Source organism: Limulus polyphemus, unplaced genomic scaffold, assembly GCF_000517525.1.
Source record: "Limulus polyphemus unplaced genomic scaffold, Limulus_polyphemus-2.1.2 Scaffold1102, whole genome shotgun sequence".
In the NCBI taxonomy this organism is placed as follows: Eukaryota; Metazoa; Arthropoda; class Merostomata; order Xiphosura; family Limulidae; genus Limulus; species Limulus polyphemus.
In genome coordinates, this window is record NW_013666712.1 from 239,542 (window position 1) to 261,970 (window position 22,429).

The 22,429-nt window shown below is 35.9% G+C and overlaps 1 protein-coding gene across 2 annotated transcripts in view; it reads left to right on the forward strand.

Annotated features, from left to right (window-relative positions):
- Positions 1–22,429, forward strand: part of LOC106462143 (potassium voltage-gated channel subfamily B member 1-like) — a 76,785-nt gene that overhangs the window by 34,126 nt on the left and 20,230 nt on the right. For both annotated transcript variants that reach the window (XM_022389311.1, XM_013922037.2), the window contains 3 exons: positions 15,847–16,707; positions 18,666–18,908; positions 20,361–20,853. In XM_022389311.1, the coding sequence (XP_022245019.1) occupies positions 15,847–16,707; positions 18,666–18,908; positions 20,361–20,853 (1,597 nt within the window). The remainder of the gene's footprint in view (positions 1–15,846; positions 16,708–18,665; positions 18,909–20,360; positions 20,854–22,429) is intronic.

Genomic DNA, 22,429 nt, shown 5'->3' on the forward strand with positions numbered 1-22,429 from the left:
CTTCTTTTGTCTGACTATGTTGGCAGTTCTTAATAAGGGCTTCCGGCTAGCTGCTCTGCAACGATAACCCAATCTGTGGAGAATCCGTTGAACATATTTCGGGCTCATCCCACCAACTTTGTCAACTTCTGCAGTCGTTAATCTGGGATCCATTTCGATGCTCCTCTTGACAGCCCTTTTTGTCCTCTCCGATGGACCAGGACGACCCGGACGCTGCTCAGTTGTTTCCTTGCCGTGTTTCCTGAACTGCACGATGATTTTGTTGACTAACGAAAGCGGGATTCCCAAATTCTGCGAAATTGCCGCTGACTTATTCCACCATCTGCTTGACCAACTATCCTTCCTCTAACAAAATCTGACAATTCGAGAGAACCTTGAGTTCTAAGCATGTTATAGCACAAGATAATTAGTGTACGTACCATTTTCATTTATATAGTGCTCTGTGAACAGAAATTAGTTAGCATAAATCAGTTAAATGACGAAAAATTAGGTGTCTATTTACTTGTGACCACTCAATGTATAAGTCTGTTGTATACAAGAAATTAGATATGTCAAGATATGTCTGTGAATTGACAACACCAGTCTGACTCAGACTCTGACAAGTCAGAGTGCAAGGTGATATTCATTTGAAGAATAAAAATACTTTTGTCCCTCGTAAAGTTCGCATATTGCATTTGCATAATTCTAAAACCTTCATAATGCACATGTACAGTTATTTTCACTATCCCTGTGTATTTTATCTGGTATTTATTCTCCTCTATCATGAACTTTCACTAAACCAGCAATGTAGGGTAAAATGAATAGTTGATAACAGTTACATCAAATACACAATACCATGTTGAATGGGACTCTGTAAAAGGCATGTTCACTTTGACCCCACCCGTGTACATAAGGTTAATTGGCATTTAGAAAAAGTAAAACTTGCATAGGGATAAACTAGCCCGTCATACTAAATATTCAAAATAAAAACAAAAATCCTCTTGCATTAACAAAAATATAACTCTTTTAAAAGAAACATATTCATACAGACCAGTTCACTATTAAAATGCATACATGTACAATACAAAAACAAACTCTGTAATAAAATGACTCTTGTTAAATTAAAATTACATTACAAAAATTACATTCTTAAATCAAGTCACATCAAAATATAACATACACTTTAATAAAATATACACTATTTACAGAGCGCTCTATTAAGATACCCATGTATACAATGCAGCCAAAATAATATAGAAATTAACAAATGGATGAACATAAATGACAATAAACTAAAATAAAAACTAACTAAATAAATATATACAATCAAGGACACTCTCTCACACACACACAAAATTAGAGAGGTTGGAGTTACTTACCTATAGTAGCCTCAATAGCAGGTCCTCCAATGCAGCTGTTGACTTGCAGTGGGCCAAAATGGTCTGGTAGACAATCTCTTAGGCTCTTGCAAGAGTCTGTTGAGTTCATGCCAGATCCTTCCAGACATACTGCGTTTATTCCTCCAGCTGCATAGAAGGCTCTTGTTGCTTCAGTAGATGGTCTATTTCAAAGTTGTAGAGCACTCAGGCTTCTGTCCTCTTGGCTGCCTGTTTTTGACAGAGGTACTTTAGAGTCGTGATATGCTGTTGTATGAATCACTATTTAATCTCATTCGAAAGCCTGATGGGTAGGTTAAACTTCTTCAACTTCGCCATGAAAGTTATTGTTCCTGTGTTAATGTTGATTGCTATTCCTGTTGCCTTCGTTGTTGTTGTTGTTGTGGCATTCATCATTGCCTCTGGAGTGACGCTTTTCAGTTGACCTCTAAATTTTTTTCATATATTTTAAAGTCAAGAAGGTTCTGCTGGGATGGGGAATGTGGTAATCTAACCAGAGATGTAAGGACAGCAGATGGGGCCAGCATTTTCCAAAAAACGCCCTCAATGGGGGAACTTGACAGCTTTCTTCCAGCATCTCTACTTCATCTTCTGATGGTGCTACTTTTGGTGTTGGAAACATTGAATGGAAATTGACTGAACCCTAATTCCTTGTCTCAGCCTGCCGGACTGTGTCTAACTTTGATTATTCTGAAAACTTAAAGAGTAGTTTGTCAGCTGCCTCAGTCAAGGCTTGTGCATCTGAAGCATTATTGAGTAATGCAGCTTCAAGACAAAAGCAAAGCTAGATTTTGAGTGGTTTGTTAAACTGGATATCCTGAAACATCTTCAAATGTTCAAAAAAAAAAACTCGCTAAAGTTTCTTCCTGTGGTTGTGCAGGTAATTTGGTTGTGATACAACTAAGAAATTTTCTGCTCACAGCTGGACACTTGATAACAATAATAACTAGAATTTGATCTCAAATAGCAAAAGTCAGAATTAATGATTCAAAGTCAAATGAACTTTGACTGACCAGAAAAGCTTGTTCAAAAGAGTAAGTTAAAAGTTGTAATGGCAAGGTTACAATGATTTTCTGCCCTAAAAGTTTCTTTAAGTGAAGAGAGTCAAAATAATTATCGTGATCAAATGGCATGTCTATAGGCATACGTTTCCTCACGTGTATCATTCCTGTAGATCACGTATCTCTACTTTCTATGGACAGCTCAATCCGCATTAGCTTGTTTGTTTGCTTGTTTTGAATTTCGTGCAAAGCTACATGAAGGCTATCTGAGCTAGCTGTCCCTAATTTAGCAGTGTAAGACTAGAGAGAAGGTAGCTAGTCATCACCTCCCACTGCCAACTCTTAGGCTACTCTTTTACCAACGAATAGTGGGATTGACCGTCACATTATAACGCCCCACAGCTGAAAGGACGAGCATGTTTGGTGGGACGGGGATTAGAACCCGCGACCCGCAGATTCCGAGTCGAATGCCCTAATCACCTGGCCATGCCAGGCCTCCACATAAACATCCACACGTTTGAAGCTTAACTTATATCTAAATGTGGCCTCTATTGTTATCATGACAACAGCTCACATCTATCCAACCACATTCCCTTCACTACCATCTGGTTGTTGTATAAAACAGAGTTTGAATCCAGTAAGAAAGAAATAGAGAGCGACATTACAAAATCAGGTACTCACACTAGTAATCAAAATAGGTCGTTTCACAACAGGTGCTAAAATATATTTTCCAACTGTGGAAACCCCTTAACATTAACATCCAGTTTCTCAACTTGACTCCTCACTGACGCAATGTTAGCACAGAGAAAACCAACTAAAAAGCCATACTATGAGGGTTTACTTCTTGACTTCAGCTATACATGCTCACCTTGCGCTTTCATGTATTATAACTGTGATATATACTGAAATAATGTTAATAAAATATTCAGAAAATTGTGTGTATTTTGGAAAACTTCAATCTGCATGATTAAAGGTATGCAATAATAACCACATAAAACATTGGGAACACGAATTTACTTTTGGGATAATACCATCTTCTGTTTGTGAATTTTACTTTCTACAGACAACTTTATTTACTTACAAATATTTCAATTCACTCCAGTTGAAATATTCTTGGCTAATGTTTGCGACACAACAAATCAAATTGTATTTTTTTGCAAGTGTAGCATGAATCTAGCTGTTACTCTTAGCTCTCTTATAAAATTCATTGCCTGTGAATATTTCAATTTCAAACTAAAACATTCTCATTTTAACATTGAAAACAACAGGCTCAATGGATCGTAAAACACTCTCCATACATTATAATGCCCCCACAGCTGAAATGGCGAGCATGTTTGGTGGGACGGGGATTCGAACCGCGACCCGCAGATTCCGAGTCGAATGCCCTAACTGATAACAATAATATCTAGAAGTTTGTTTGTTTTAATCTTCGCCATAACAGAAATGGCGTCTCGGCTGACCATTAAAACTATTTGCCACCTCTTCAGGTGCTTCCTCATCTGACTTGTCGTGCACTGCCTCAAACTCAGGCTACTCCTATAAACTATATATTCATTATTATGGTGTTATAATGTGCTATCATCTATGAGCAGTGAAACTCATTAGGTTTCAATAGGAATCACAAAATAATAATCACTGTAAGAATACAGCCAAACTAGAACATTTCAACCAAACTTCTTGGAGTAAGGATTAATATTCGGGTTATTGCTTCCTTGTATATCAACACACACATACCGAACACCTCTGCTAAGTGCAACAGTCCATATTAAAAGTACTTTTACTGTCCTAGATGGCCACCAATAGCAGACCATCGAGATACTGTGTCACTGTACATAAGTCAGTACACTTGTTTTTAGTTGGTGTCACAGAAAAATAAATACAGGTGCATGTTAGGAATAAAATATATTACATTTAGATTCACAGTCACCAAATGTACATTCTATGCTGAGAAAGAACACAATTCTCTTATTGCACACAGAGGATTTATACGCATTTAGAGAACTTCCACTATTCGATCACTGGGGTAAACGATTTCTTGTGAATTGTCAGACAATCATTTTCTGTTGAAAATTACTCGATAGTCCAGAAAACAATGGTCAAAGTACATTTTTGCCTGAAATTTTGAACTCCTAGTAAGCATCATCTATTTTTCAAACTGTCGATGATCTAGATATTACATCTACTAGCACCAGTCATCCTAAACTATGCAATAATCAAACAGCTATAATCCAAAATTACGATGATATTTTTTAAGGTGAAACTCTGCTTGATAACTTAGAAAGTGAGAATCACAAAACAATTTCAATCAAGTTAATCTTAACAATTGGCAGCCACCCTAAGTTACATTTATCAAGTGCTAGTCATTATTGCAGTCCATACATTTTATTGAATGACACCAACCAATAAATTTGAAAGTAAAAAATGCTATTTTCTTACAGTCATTAGTCTTACAACGTGTGACTATCCTAACTGCTGGTGAAGCAGTAAATGTCCGCCATAACAGAATTGGCGTCTCAGCTGACCATTAAGGCTATTTACCACCTCTTTAGGTGCTTCCTCATCTGACTTGTCGTGCACTGCCAAATAAGTATTTTCATCAGCTGTGCTGAAATGATAAGAAACAATTTTCTTAATTTCCTGCAATCACCGATTCCTAGTTAAACCAAGGTACCATTAACATATGGTTACAGCTTGTTAAAATGATGCATATGCTTATATATGCCACATGACTGCTAGATCACAACCATAAACAAACACATTTGTCAAGAGTCTAGGTGCAGATTTGTCAAGCTGAAACTGAACTGTTTCCATGGCATTGGTACATATAAAAGTCAATCTACTCTCAATTCTACAATATTTGTTCCTTTTCAGTATTATCATAGCTTCTCTTCTGCCAAACTGTGGTTTTTCGTAGTAAGTGGCATGCAAACTCACATGCCTCAGCCAACACATATCTTAGTCACTCCACATATTATTGTGGATACTATGGCACATCTGCCCTTGGGGAAGACCACACTTCGCATACACAGGTCCAGGAAGCAGTATTTCCTGATCAAACACGAGCATGTTTAGTGAACACCAACTCAATCTCTGTTCCATTTCGCAGTATCATAGTGATTTGCAGATAGTGCTTGTCCTAGTCGGATCAACTGGGATTAATAACTTTGCAAGCACCTATTTGATAACCTGTATCATCCACTCTAACAAGCCATCAGACTAGGGATAATAAGGTGAATTGCACATCTTCATCACACCAAACACTTTTCATAACTCCAAGAATATCTGGCTATTGAAATTGTTTCCCTATTCTGTGTGAATTTCTTTAGGTGCATCATATCCGATTATCCAGTACTCTGCCAACTCATCAACAATGGACGTTGTTAAAGTATCAATCAATGAATAAGCATTAGCCCACTTAGTAAAGTAATCAATAACAACCAGCACATATTGATTACCTCGTTCTGGATCTGCGAGAGGACCAGCTAAATCTAGAACTATAGAGGAGAACCAACATTTATCTGAAATAGCTTACTCTGTAAAGGCCAGTTTTTAGTTTTCCCTCTGAGCAATACACACTTTGTAGTGCCAACATCAGCACTTAACATCTTGACTCATACATTACCAATAGCACTGCCATCACACATTGGCCCTGCATTATGTAAAGTTTAGAAATTTTCCTTTTGCAGAGCTGTAGGGACCACTGTGAATGTGGTTCTGTCTGGTCCCACAGATACATCAGCAAATTAAGCCAAGACATTACTGGGAGCTTGCTTCTGTGTTGAATTCAAACTGCTTGTGCAACCCTCAACTAGTAGCCAAGTACCAACTTTAAGGTGTGGTGGAATGGAAGCAATTCTAATGTTACTTCCAGTACCAGTGGCCTCCACTTTTCTTACCATTAAATGATCATTCCAGTGAGAAGCTGGATTGCTGATTGTCCATGATTACAGAACAACACCGGGTCTTTGTCCATCAGCTAACAGATAATCATTATAATTCATTTTGCTTGCTTTCTGGACAGGAAACAGCATATTTTGGGTGTTGGCTTCATTACATTATGTCAATGCATTAGACTTATACTGTGGAGTAAATATAGGAACATTATTTGCGTATACAGAGGTCCTGAGAGTCCTTTTACAATGTACTTTCACACAGTCCACTGTTCCTGGGTATGGTTTGGCTAGCTACAATGAATACATTCATCCTGTGGTTCACGTGACATATACATAGTTCAAAACTGATTTTCCTACCAAATTTAGCCAGCTGCCAATCTCTAGAACAAAGCTTTTGTTAACTGGCTAATGTAATGGATTCACTCAGAGTACTTGATACAAGGCAGTATCTACTAGGTTTCTGGCATCTTCTGTATCAACCAGGAACCCCACCTCTTCTCGTGTATTTTACAGGCACGTACCAAGTTCCACTTATCTCCAAGAGAGCTGGGCTAATTACCACACCCTTTGATATGAACTGTCTAATGCACTTTCGTAAGTCAGTGGCCAGAACCAGCTTGACTCCATTAGTTTTTCCAGAGCTGAAGCAGCAGCAGCATCTAAAACTTACTTTAGACCCTCCAGCATCTGCTGTGCAATTGGTTGAGATTGATTACTTTGCCTATTTTGTAAGACCTGGACAGTTTATATAGAAGTAACCTAGCTGTCACAACCAAAATAATGCTTTGGCGCTCCTTTCGAAAGGTATTTCCATTTGGAGGTTGGAGGCATCATTGACATTGGCAGTGGCACCAACATCATGGGAGGGATAGGAAAGTCCTGTCCATTCACTGCAAACCAATATGGTGGTGCTGCAATGCCAGGACATAAAAACGTTTGGTTTGCTCTTGAGCAGGGCAGTCTGTGTTAGATACGGCCACTACAGCTGCTGTTGTGGGCGTTTTACTTTCCTGCAACCTATTCAAAGTCACAACTTCAAACCTCATCAACACCGAAACTACTTCTGTCAAGATGACAATATCTCTCACCTCTAACTTGTGCATTATTATATCATTTGGTAGCCTCTCCATGACATGTTGACAAAGATGTCTTTGCAGTATGTAGATGCTATTACAGGGTATGCCTTCCCATACAAGAAGTGCACATCATCAGAAAAGCACCCAACTTAATTAAGTCTTAAACTCAGCCCAGTGGACAACTTAGTTTTCCACAAGGCCAAAATTTTGGCACAACTCATCTATGACTGTATCTCAGGCCAGAGCTGCATCTTGCTCAAGTGCTCAATTGTATCAAAGGTTCGAACTATCCAAACTCAGGGTTAAGCATTGCATCACCTAATCCTGAGTCCAACCATTACCAGTCTGACATGACCTGATGATTAGAGAGCTCGATTAGCAATTTGTGGGTCGCGGGTTCGAATCCCCGTCATCCTGAACATGTTTGCCATTTCAGACGTGGGGGCGTTACTATGTGGCAGTAAATACCACTGTTCGTTGGTAAAAAGGTAACTCAAGAGTTGGCGGTGGGTGATGATGACTAGCTGCCTTCCCTCTAGTCTATCATTGCTAAATTATGTATGGCTAACGCAGATAGCCCTCGTGTAGTTCTGTGCAAAGTTCAAAACAAAACAAACCAAAACAATCTAACCATTACAGGTAGTAAAGTGTCTCAAATTCCTCAAGAAACTGTCTAATTCCTTTTTGCCCACACCCTTAAACATTAAAAGATCGAACTGCCTCACATCCACCACTGTTATCCGTGGTTTTGGGTGTAAGCATCTTCTTGATGGAACCTCCTTCAACATTCGACTGAACCATCATATTTATTAAGGGTGGTTGGAGTGGGCTGGTGTTGGAACCCTTACATTAGGATGAATGTTAAACCCTGACCCATACATTCTGCACCACCCCAGATTGCTCTGTGAATTGTGGTCACAATGCCAGTATACCTACTATAACAAAGATGCTCAACACTCCCCCACAAATCACCAGCTTCATTAGTTCATCCCTACTGTCTCATATGCTGAGAAAACAGCTCCTGCTGGTGAATGTCATCCACTGAAGACACTTTTAGTTTCTCTCTCTGCGAACGGTGATGATATCAACCAGAACCAGGGTTCTTCTACTCTGTCTGGTGAATACCTTGGAATTCAGTAGAGAATGCCCCATTTGGTCTCAGACTTGCCAGTCTGACAATCAGGAGAGGATTCCTTTTAGACTAGGTCTCTTCTCAGTACTTGACTCTTCCTCCAAATCATGTGTCCTTCAGCTTGTCAAAAATGCCGTTTTCCTCAAGCATAAATCTTCGACTCATTAGCGAGAGGTCTGAAAAGCATAGGCACACACACATTCAAGGAAAACAAACCTCTGCAATAATAGTCACCTGGTCACTTCACTAACATTTCTCCTTCCTGTATATTCTGGAATATTATCAGATCACTAATTTCTCTCAGAGTAAGTTGGTAGGATCCATGAAAACAAGAGGTCCATCAGATGATGTATCACAGAATAAAGGTTTCAATTTCCCGGACTTTGGCAGAGTCTTATACAAAGAATGGGAATGACAAAATTTTGCGAATACACAATCACTGAATGCTGAAAGTCTACTTTAACCTGATCGCTGCAAAACAAATCTATCTAAATCTCAAAACATAGGTGCACGTACTATCCATGTGGTTGAGGGCTACTCTCAAGTCAACAGGAAGGTGTCAAATCTTAAGGATATAACTCTATTTATTCCAATAAACCAGCACTGTCGCTGTTTATAATGTTTCATGTTACGGTAGTATTTTCTGTTGGGAAAAAAACGTGACGTTTTTGACGACCCACTCAGTCCCATAAATACCTAAAACGCGAGAAATTTAGTAGCTTTTTCTCGATTTATTTTCTACTGCAAAAGCAACACATTTTGAAAAATGTTTCAACTGAGATGGCAGAAAATATGTGGTAGCTTCGCATACCACACTTAGCACAACCATAACATACTTAAAGGCCTGTACGGCACCTGTTTCTAAGTGCAATGTACTATATACAGCTCTACACTGGTCAAGATAAGTCCTATACATTTTAATTTACGCTTGGGTAACTAAAGAGGCTTTTGAAAGCTGTGGCTACTTCTTCGTAGCTACATATTCCTAGCCTGTTCTATATGATGCTCAAGCTGAAGGATTAAAATGGCAGTGTATCATTATGTCTACCTTATGCATTAAGGTGCAATATAGTTATTAAAAAGAGATTTGCATATATGTATATAGTTATGACTTTCACACAAAGTTCAATTAAACAATGAATAAATAGTATCTAGTTTGTACGTCACTAATCCATACAAAACAAGAATCTTTCAATCTTTATTAAAAAAAAACATGCTTCATTGTAGTCGAGAGTAACCGTAAAGCAGTTTCTAAAAACATGCTACATTGCAAACAAGAGTAACCATAAATAAGGTTTTAACATCGTTCTATGTGTAAGTGAGAGTAACATTAAAGCTGATTCTAAAAACATGCTACATTATAAGCGAGAGTAACCGTAAAGCAGGTTCTAAATTCATAGTTAATGTAAAGTGTGCTGAAGATTTGAATGTTCTATTTTCTTTCGTGAAAACACAATGAACACAAACCGCTCAGTCTTTTCTCGACCAGTAAATCCGTAATGATAACTAAACGAATACAAATTTACTACCAGTGTACCACAGTTAAATATAATTTTATGCTAATTAGTAATGGACTAGACTATAACTGTAATTAAACTATAACGTCTAAACAAGAACATAATGGTTTAATACATATAATTATGTACACCCGATGTTATTCTCAGCAGAGGGACTGAAACTGACGGATCTCTAATCCAAATCTGTATATTGTATGTCGAAATGCTGTTTTAGATGTTAGATTGGCGATATGTTAACACTAAATATTACCATGTTATTCTTCACTTTTAGATCGGGATGTGGAGTTAAACAATAAATTTTACTTTTCTTTAGAACTTTCAGGCATACTGCATAAATCTTATCGTAATGGTCTATAATTAGGTGTTCAAAGATGTGGTAAAACAGTACTGGAAATTATTAAATACTACTGTCTTTCACTTCGACACCATTAGCTTCAAAGAAGGAAAGTTCTGGTCTTGAACAGTTATCAATTTAATTATTGTTAGCGAAGCCAAGTAAAAGGCCATTAAAGGTTTTTACTTCTGGGTTACGACATATGCTTGTAATCTTAAAACAGCACATACAAAATAAACATCTTTAACATGCTAAAAGTAAAAGTTAATCGTGCTTGAAACAAGCTCGTTGACAGGAGGAGAGGCAAAGGGGGCAACTGCCCGGGCGAATGAAACTAGTTATCTGTAAAGCCCGCAAAGCACCTTTAGGATATATCTTCATTTAATCATAAAAAGCATAGGTTTTGGCTTTTCTTTGCATATAGACGCTTGATACATTAAGATTGATTGAAATAGTAATTTGAAAAATAATTAGCATATTTGTTGTTACTTTTGAGATTTTAATACATATTTGTTGTTACTTTATGTGAGCTAAAAACCACTGCTGCTATGATTTTACCTTGTTTATGAGCTCATTGCTGTCGTAATTTAGGATTTTCTTTTTAATAAGTTCTTATAAATGAAAAAAAGATAGAGAAAGGTAACCCGGCAAGGAAGTTTGCCCCGGTGACCGTAAAGTAAGTGCTAAATTCAGAGTTCACGGAACACTGAGTAAATATTAACAGGAATATAACTAATTAATAATGGCCTAGATGTTTACATTATACAAATATAACGTCTAAAAGTGTTTTCGTGAAAAATTCATAAACAAGAATACAATAATTTCGATAAATATAACTGTATGTACATGATTATAGTATTTTGTCACTTGTGTATAAAGTTAAAATCATAAATAATATTCAACGTTAAACTGGTACACAATTAATATGTACATGCTTTGATTTTTTCTACCACAAGTATAGGCATCCACAGGGGAAACAACAAAAATCTACGTGGAACAAAATATACAAATATGGCCGTGTTAACAGCGCCAGACACCCATTGCCTAAATTCTGGTGCAAAAATAAAAACCATATTAATTTAAGGGTCATTTATAAATATAAATTTAAGAATATTTGCAATGATAGTACAAGATCAATATTAGAGTTAGTTTTCAGGCTTATACCCCAGGCTACTCATAGCAGAGATGATCCAATAAGTTTATTTTCTCTATCGTTAATACTTAATAAACACAAAACGTTCACTACCTCCTTAACTACGGTCGATCTGAAAGGAAACTTAACTTTTCAAAGTGTTCTGTACGAGCGTTCATAGCAGCAGTTATATACTATACTTAACGCAGTATGTATTAAGATCTGAGCTTAAGTCTTAATTGTAGAAAAATTCCCATATATTTGCAAATTCCGGAGACAGGCAAGGAAGTAGACTGAAATACGGTTTTCAAATTACTGGATAGGTTTACGTTTTATCAGTCATGACATAAATCTAAATCAAACATTTGCTAGTTGGATGGCCATTAAAACCGTTTTGAATATTTTGTAACCCACAACATTTAATGTAGCTAAAGAAATGTAACAATAATAATACATATATACAAAGAAACCTTCCAGTTCATAAAGTATAGTAAAAAATTAATTAGTAATTAATTAGTTGCTAATTAGTAAACCAGCTCATCTTCTATGGCGTCATTTCTCTAATTTTCGAATTAGAGTTCGATCCCTAACATGAAACGCATAATCGATCAATCTAACAGTGAACGTTATCAACGTTAAATTTGGCAAAGACAGACGTACGTGGTTGAAAAGAAGGAAGTTTACAGAAATCATATTATATTAATTAAAGAGTGTTAACAAAAATAAACTGTGCAAACAAACATTATATTCCTCACGGTTCTTTTTATGTCATCTTCTGCATATTAACAGCAGAACCATTTGCATTTGTGGCAGAAAAACAGTAGAAAACGTGAAATGAGCTTAATACAATTATTAAAGTATTTCTTAATATGTTATAGTTTAAACGCTGAAACTTGGCGAAGTTTTTCGAAACCAATAGGCCTAAAAGTTGTAGTAGTATATATCGTTGTAAGCTATATTTTCAATATTTCAATTTAGATATTTGCTAGATGTTTGTTTGTTGGAAGTTAAGCATAAAGCAACACGGTGGGCTATCTGTGCTCTGCCTACCACGAGTATCGACACCCGGATTCTAGCGTTTTAAGTCCGCAGACATACCGCTGTGCCACTGGGGGGCAGATATTTGCTAGAGGGAGATTGTCATTACGACAATCTTAAGATCTAAAAAGTTCAAGGCCCGGCATGGCCAGGTGGTTAGGGTACTTGACTTGCAATCTGAGGGTCGCGGGTTCGAATCCCCGCCCCACCAAACATGCTCGCCCTTTCAGTTGTGGGAGCGTTATAATGTGACGGTAGCCCAAGATTTGGCAGTGGGTGGTGATGACTAGCTGCCTAACCTCTAGTCTTACACTGCTAAATTAGGGACGGCTAGCGCAGATAGCCCTCGTTTAGCTTTGCACGAAATTCATAATAATAATAATAATAGAAAGTTCGTGAAAGTTAAAAATCGAGAAGCTTCGTGTAATATGTATAAACTAGAATACGATATAAATATGAGTTATCAGTGATGATTGAATGAGTTTAATGAGTGAATCACGTCAGTGAATTTGTGGGTATTTAGTGAGTTAAGTGTTTGTCAGTTCACTGTTAGAAAATATATTCACCATTAGTAGTGAGAATTATCGCGTCTATTTTCTTATTCCTTTACTAGGTGAGATACGTGTTTTTGTTTATCAATCGATTAGCTTTGCAAAGTATAATCTATATATAACATACTGCTATTATTACCTAAAATGGCTTACAACAGACATGATTTTTGTGACATGCTGTTGTTTTAGTAGTTTAATGAAAAAATAACACATACGACAACAGAATGCATTGTTATTATCAATATATTAGGAGGTGAAATACCGTCTATAATGTATTTTAAAATCCTAGTAAAATATTAAGCTTCATAGCAAAGGCTGTTTAGTACATATAGTTGCTTTGTTCAGTAGGAACTGATTTTTTTTTTGTGACAGGAGTAAGGGACATCTCATTACTATTCCCACAGGAGAAAAATAAACTGTAGTTACAGTTATTCCATACCTTGTTGATGAATGTATGGTATTAAGAAACAAACGTGTTCAACTTCTATATCAAAATCTTTCGACAAATTACACGTATACATGTTTTAAAAAGTCAACTCATACTCCAGTATACTTCTTTCTACAAAGATAAAATTCCTCATTCACTGAGATTACTAATTATTATTTATAAATACATCAGTCTGACAAAGAATTAATGACCATTCAGCACTGCCATCTTGTAACAATTAATCCACGAATATTTTTTGCGCATGTGATGCTTTTGATAGAAAATAACATTTAACTCTTTTTTTTTTTACTTTAATACAACAGAGCCTACATATTAAGGAGTGTCCTGCAATCAATATTTTATATTTAACTCTTAAAATGCAGTTCTTTTTTTTCAAAATTTACGGATATATACTGAAAACAATGATTTTGTTATGGTAATGTAGTGGACAACAACCAGGTGTTATTATACGAAAACTAAGTACATTATATTAAACTAGTTTTGGAGCGTATTCAAGTTATTACAGCGAATTTCATGTAATAACGTTCGGTCATGCTTTATATGAAGACAATACGTCTTGTAAATATTCCTTTACTGTAGTTTATATTGCAAAAGCTTCATTACAAGACTATCCTATTCAAAGAACACTCCTCATAAATTCATGGACATAAATAACATGTACAAAATCTGCTTTAACTACATATTCATTCAACCATCTCATACATCAAGCAATTTGAAAATGAAATAAGGATTAATGCTATTACATATGTAAGCAAGATACGCTAACTTGCTAAATACAGTGCCTGTGTATTTCTTTGCAATTGTATTATTGAAATGGGCAGTGAGAAACTGCCGTCCTCATACACTAGATGAATTATGAAAAAACTTTTCCAGGCAGAAATCCTTTTTGATTATGTTGTATATTGTTGCCTGGAGCACATGGATGGCTTTTGCCACTAATCTTTGTGTTCGCGGATTTTCACCTATTACAAGATGCCGCAATATGCTTACTATAGATGGGACACGACTCGTTGTCGGTATATTTCAGGATGGTACTGGTGTCCCAACTTTATTTTCTAAATTCATTAACTACAACGGATATTCCTTCCATGGAAATTATAAATTTCGATGTGAACAAACTTTTATGATCCAATTGTATGAATATTTTGCATCGGAATGTACCCTTCCCAAAAGTACTCAGTTTTCGGAGCATCACACTACTTAATAAATTCCAAACAATGTTAAAAGGTAGCTTTGACAAATTCAATTCCACCACGAATTTATATATGTTATGTTGTCACATGACTAATTGATTTGCATATTGAAAATTGTTTTAATATGATATACGCAACACTGTATACACACAGGTTATTGTTCTTATGAAGCTATAATAGCGCTTAATATTTAATATGTTATTATGATACGAATAATAACCTAAATCACATCATTACGGAAATAATAGTAATGAGCTATAGTATAACATATACAATTTTAATTTTTCCCTATTTGGTGCATGCTGACGTAAACAGATAAGATGTAGTTGGAATGTTATTAAAATTCTTCTTACTGGAAAATAGTATCGGGCCAATAGAGAATGGTGTGATATAAATTATTATTAGCTTTACTGTGATATTCATTTGTTGAATTTCGCGCAAAGCTACTCGATGTACTACCTTCGCTAGCCGTTCCTAATTTAGATATTATAGACTAGAGGAGAGGATGTCAGTCAACATCACTCACCACCAAATCTTTGGCTTTGTAATCGAATGGTGGGATTGACCGTTACATTATAACGCCCCCACAGCTGAAAGAGCGAGCACTGTGATGTAATACCATTCACATATTAACACCACAGGTCAGATTTCACAGGCTAATGGGTTGTACATTGTTGTTATATTAAATTAGTAAAAATGAGGTAGTTTCAGAAAGATATATGTGTATGTTTCAAAAAGCTATAAAGGTTTTTATTATAACTTACATGTTCAGGTTTTGCAGCAATTGGTACATTTTAGTTCTGTAACAAAATAACAAATAATTGTTTTTTCTACCTATCTACTAATACTATTTTTTATCTTCTTCTTTATCTGTGGAGAGTCACGTGATGATCGGAATGGGTAATAAGACGACCACACGTCTCAGTGTAGTGACGCTGTTATCCTTCATTTGATGTTGTCCAGTTTGGACGTGTACTGAGAACAAAGTACTTTTCTGGTGAATGGATAATCTACAGGATTTGCTTCTTTGTACCTGCAATATGAAGCTTTAAATTTCTGCCTTGACTTTTATTTTAACCGTTTTATTTTTCCGGATTATTTGTTTATTTTTGGTTAAAGTTTCTAGGCGGAACTTCATTCTTTGCTGTCTTCCAGGTGGTCGCTGTGCTCTCCATCTTGTTCATAGTATTATCAACAATAGCACTCACGCTCAACACACTGCCTCAGCTGCAGGTAGAAGACAAGGACGGTCAGATGGGTGACAACCCTAAACTAAATATGGTGGAAGCTGTCTGCATAACATGGTTTACCCTGGAATATCTTCTACGATTTATGTCAGCTCCTAATAAGTGGAAGTTTTTCAAAGGGGCCTTGAACATAATAGATTTGCTAGCTATTCTTCCTTATTTTATCTCTTTGTTTCTCATTGAATCCAATAAACACACTGATCAGTTCCAAGATGTCAGGCGGATTGTACAGATTTTTCGAATAATGAGGATTCTTCGGATCCTCAAGTTAGCTCGACATAGCACAGGTCTCCAGAGCTTGGGCTTCACGCTTAGGAACAGTTACAAGGAACTGGGTTTACTTATGCTCTTCTTAGCCATCGGCATCATGATGTTTTCTAGTTTGGCTTACTTCGCCGAGAAGGATGAACCAGGTACAAAGTACACTAGCATACCAGAGACCTTTTGGTGGGCCAGTATTACCATGACAACCGTTGGGTACGGAGATATCTACCCTACTACCCTCTTTGGAAAGATCATTGGCAGCGCATGCTGCATCTGCGGCGTGTTGGTCATCGCACTGCCCATTCCGATCATTGTGAACAACTTTGCTGAGTTTTACAAAAATCAAATGCGTCGAGAGAAGGCTCTGAAGAGAAGAGAAGCACTGGAAAAAGCGAAAAGAGAAGGTAGTATTGTCTCCTTCCATCACATCAACCTGAGAGATGCTTTTGCAAAGTCAATGGATCTAATTGATGTCCTAGTGGAGAGTGGGCACAATACTAGTCAGGTAAAAGATACTTAAATATATTTTATTTTTCTAGTTTGAAAGTTCCCTGATTCGAAGTAAACATTAGCAATAACCATGATGTTTGAAATCATATCGAGAGAAATATTTGTGACACAAAGTCAAAGGCTGCATCTCTTCCTGTCTTCCTTCACTTTTATCACACACAACGCCTTATTCAACAGCTTTTTAATACTACTGGGCCGAATTTTTATTCGGAGTACAGTAAAGCCTGTTGTAGTTTTATTAACTGACCGTTTAAAAAAAGACCTTAATTTTTTAATCTCATAAAAAAGCGAATTTATCGCGATACTATATAAAATGTAAAAAAAAAAGTTTGTTTGATTTAATTACATTCTGACAGCACTGAAAAAGTCAGCTTCTGTAGTTACTTCCGCAATTTAATTTAATATGATTCAATACTCATTAATCGTGCGCTTGGTTACACCCAGTTTAACCGCAAAATGTGTTTAAAATGAAAAACATACTGATCAATCAAAATATCGACTGCACAGATTGGGTAAACATTCCAACAACGTTATCTTTAAAAAAAATCAGCAACAGAAGAGATAAACCAGTTTCCACACAAACCTATTTTTGAGTATAAATATTATAAAACTGTCGACCTGTGAACAACAGTCAATAGAAACATTTTTACTATTTCTCATTTTTCTATAGTTTTCTACTTCTTGATGACTTTGGTTTGTTTCTGTGAATGAATTTTCACATTAACAAAACACTCCTATTGATGTTTTTCCTACGGAAGTATAGAAAGATCTTTGTCAAACATACGCAATTACATGTACGTTGAAATATTTATAAAATTTTTAGTAACATTGCCCACCTTTGTAAAATACATGTAATACAGATAAATATGTATATAATTGAAAACAAAAACGTAAATTGTGATCACATTCAAGTAACGGATGACAGTAGATTCGTTAAAATTCAACTGACAGAAGATTGTCGTTAAAATAATGGTTTTAACATTATTAAATCTAGACATTGATGACATAATCATATTTGGAAGTAGAGTGTCCACCCTTGTAAACCTTGTGTAAGATAAAACTTTAAAGTATCGTGTGTAAAATGAAATATTTTGTCATGTTATATGGATAGCATAAAGTCAAACTAGTGAAAGAGTAAATTCTTAATTATTGCATAATATTTAAATGAACGTCTTTTTTCTGGACTATTATTTACATATACATGGTTAGGAAATATAATCAAATATAGAAGTAATGAATTAGTGTTAAGCGTCCTTTTGTTTGATGGTAAACACACTACGGGTATCGAAACCTGTTGAAAGTTCGCAGACATACCAATGTGCTACTGGGGGGGGGGGGTTTAGACATAAATTTTTTGTTTACTTTTTGACATTGTTAATGGCATTAAATATAAACTTCTTTAATATTTAATGAAATTTCATGCCTAGTTCTTACACATGTAAAGATACCAAATGCCTAGTTACCCTTTTGCAATCTGTTTTGTGTAGAATTAACATTATTACCAGTTTTGATTTGCTATTTAAATAAGATCATACTTAAGCTATTTGCATCTCGTCTCTTTAAATTAATTTGAATATTCTATTGGTTTATTTCTTTGGAGTTCATATTAATCAATTAAATGATTTAATTATATTAATTGACTCTGCTTATGCGCATAATTCCACCCCCTCTATTTTTTACGATCCTAATTTCTATATATAGTTTTCTTTTCATAAATGTATTCCAACAAACCTTTATCAGTTGACTATGATTAGTCATACCTTGTATGTATATTGTGAATACGACCAACTTACTGTTGTGTACATGTTATTTAGTTCTGTTAGACACAGTGATTATTGTGACCACATCAGTTAATTTGAAGTTACTAATCGTTAGCTCAGAACTGTAATTTCAAGGATTTTAAAATTTAATTTTAATAACACTTGACTTGTTTATAGAATCCTTCTTTTTCAGCAATTAGATGCCACAAGTCTAGGTGGGGAGTCTGCCAGAATTAACACTGGTGCAGGCTGTTACAAAAACTTCGACCATAATATGGATCTCAGGAAAGATTCACAGATAGTTTCATTACCACCAGATACTGTTCCGCTGTGCACTAACGCATTGCTTGACTTCGCCGCCACAAGAGGGACAGATAGTCAACTTGTTTTGAATCCATTGAGTACAGGAGCGAATTACGCGGAATATACTTCTCCAGTAGGTGAATCATTTTTCTGTATAAAATATGGTTTGTTTAGAATTTTCGAGAAAAGCTATACAAGGGCTATCTGCGTATAGCTGTTCTTAATTTTAAATTGAAAGATAAGAGGAAAAGCAACCAGTCAACAGCGCCTACAGCTAATTTTTGAGCTACTCTTGTCTTACCTAATAATGGAATTTGACCCTCACTATCATAGTGCATCCACGGCCCCAAAGCGCAGAGCGCATTCTTGCGGCAACAAAATAGGAACACTGATCTCTTAGAATCACAATCAGGGCGAATTAATACTAGGCCACGTCCAGTCCACTACACAGATAAAATTAATGTTAGTATAGACACAATCCCGCTTCTTATTATTCTTCTGTTTAAATATTTCAAATGATTTTGTTTATTAATTCGAAGTAACCTAAATGTTTCCGCAGATTTCAATTGACGTTATCATATTTTACTTATTCTCTGGCCATATTTTTGTTCACAAGAGATTTAAAATAATAGTGAAACTATGTCGTAGAACTTCATACTAGACGCAATTTTTTATTATTATATGACTTCTTTAATTCCCCTAAATTTCATTGCATGTTCTCAAATTGTGAGTTGTTAATTTATAATTCCGTTTTCGGGTTACCACCACCAATTCTGCTTTTCAGCGGAAGTACTTACTGATTGGCCAGTGACCTTAATTTTTCAACCATTGACAACTGAATATTCGTTCAAGGAGGTTAACAACTATTGAGTAGCTTCGTGTAAATAAACGAATGCACCCCATGAGTGGTTATTTGCCTGTTCTGAACTGAACATTGGTATACCTACCAGTCTTTAACGGCCAGTGAAACAAATCTTTACGTACCACATATTTATCTTTTTTACCACTTTTTGTCTACTCAGATATCTTTCTACCGATTCTTTATCCATACAGAATCTTTCTAGCACTCTTTTTTATTGTCTCTACTTGTTTATTTTTACATTTACTAGAGGTACTTTTACTGGTACATTCTGTATTATTGATCAAATGTAATTCATTAATTCCCCGAAAGGGAGTCAAAGATCATCTGTAAGGATCACCTGTTTTAATCATCACCAGTATACAGCAGTGTTTGTCTGTCATTCAGTCAGTAGACACTAAAATGACGTCACATACGGGACGCTTGACGTAGCAATTTGTACTGTCCGAACGTCAATAAAACATGCGCATACCATGAATCACGAGAAGAATTATGCACTCTGTAGGCTACAACACAGTATGACATATGAACTTTAAAAGCAAGAAATAAAAATATTTGTTATTCTTAATTTTGGGCATGGCAAAACAAACTTAATTTTGGTTTTATTTACTCTGAAAACAAAACACTTTGGGGTACCCTGTGGATCTAGTATTATGCCACTCTCTACTAAACACAAGCTTTTTCTAACTATTGAGTTAGTTCTTTTTTTGTCTACTTTTCAACCAGGAGATCAAGGACTTTATTGATCATGATGTTCCTCTCCCTGGAGACCTTCAGTCCAACATCGAAATGAAACCTATCAGTAAGTGGGATGTAGGGAGCATTGAAAGCTCCGATACCTATGCAAGCTGCAATACACATCCGTTTTCCTCCCAAGGCGATCTGACAGCTGAGGACATCAGGTCAGGACGAAGTAACTTGTATATTAATCCTCTGGAGGAGCACAAACCAGCAGCTGGCAGCTCTTCCTGCAACAGTGCTACAAATGAGGAAACGGAAGGGAAAGTACTAACTGGAGAAATTCCTGAAGGACATGCCAAAATCACGGCCATATCGTCTTCTCCAGCTCGGAAACCTAGATTTCTAGAAGCTATCAAACCACGCACACGTTTTGATGACACAGATCCATCACAACGCTACCTAGTGCCAACCACAGAAACTATAACTATGCCTACAAGCAAGCCGAAATTGGGAATGAAAGGACCCTTTACAGGAGGCAGTAAGTACCAACCTCAACTTTATACATAACAAATATTTAAAATTTATATCTTCTAGGCTCGAAATTCCATCAAAAAATATTTTCCCCTTTAATAATTATTTTAAAGTTCCTTTCCTCTTCTTGGCTTATGATTATAAATTTTTCATCTCTAACGTATAATTTCTTCACTACATAACTATTTAATACTCATCTAATACTCTAAGCATTTTGTACTTTTACATATATGTGTCCGTCAAATGATATCTACTGGATTGTAACCAAGCATTTTCTGTTACAGGTTTATCACAGTATTTCTCTATGAATCCTGTCGCTTTTGTTTTATGGTCTCAGGTAGTTTAAAGAATTCTTATCGTACAATACTTATTTCATTGATTCTCAAATGTTCCACTGTTCTTTCATGGTCCATTTTTCTCCAGAATTCTGAATTACTCTACGTTTGTATTACCCATCAGATTCCCTTATTGATCCTACTCTTTTGTATTTCCTTTGCCTATTTTACTTTACTGGTTTTAGCTAGTGTCAAAAATTCCTATCATATTCATCCCATTTCATTCCCCCCAGTATCTCTGAGGGTTTATAACGCTAAAAATCGGATTTTGATATCTGCGGTTGGCACAACACAGGTGGTCCATTGTTTAGCCCTTTGCAACAACAAACAAACAAATCCTATATCCTAGATTCTCAAAGGTTGTATTTTTCTTGGATGATCCATTTTTCTCGAGAATTTTGAGTTACTATTCTTTGTTTCTATAACCTAGCAAATTCTCTTATAGAGTTTCGTTCTTTTTCTTCAGTAAATCGTTTTTAAAACTTGTTGTTAGGTTTCTCTACTAAATAAAAAAATCTGAATACACGCACGTATGTGTGTTTGTATGTGTTTATGCATAAATATCTGTAAATGAAAAGACTTTTCATTTTTGTACGTTCTAAACTTATCACTAACAGTTTGTTACTTTTAAGAACACTGCATGAAATATTTAAAAGCAAAACCATTGTTATAAACTAATATTCATCACCTCTCCCTCAGTTCATTGTAATGAAAAGTACACAACTATTGATTAAATCGGATATTATGAAATGCAAGTGATTGATATACTATATAAATATAGTTGTCTCACATAATATTGTCTCACCTGTCTCTTCCAAGCACATCACAGAATTTGAAGTTCTACACGTTATTCAGGAACTATTGTTAGATCTCAAAAGAGACATTTGAACGTTAAGAATCAGTGAACAAATAGAAGCCGGCCGATGACAGCAGGCTGTTACAAATTGGCTAAAAGTTTCTTAAAGTGTCATATATAAAGTGTCGGTAGTCATATCATAAGCAGAACATCATCGTATCTTGGCCCTGGCTCGCCACAATCGTGGAACAATATTTTCTTTTACAGATGATTCATGTTTCTAGCCATAAATTCAATTGGAGGGGAATCAGCTTCAACCCCATTTTTGTAGAGTAATGTGATGTACATGGTGGCAATGAAAGTACCGTACGAACAGTTTGTTTGTTTTTGAATTTCGCGCTAGCCGTCCCTAATTTAGGGTCCCTGTATATTAGAGGGAAGGCAGCTAGTCA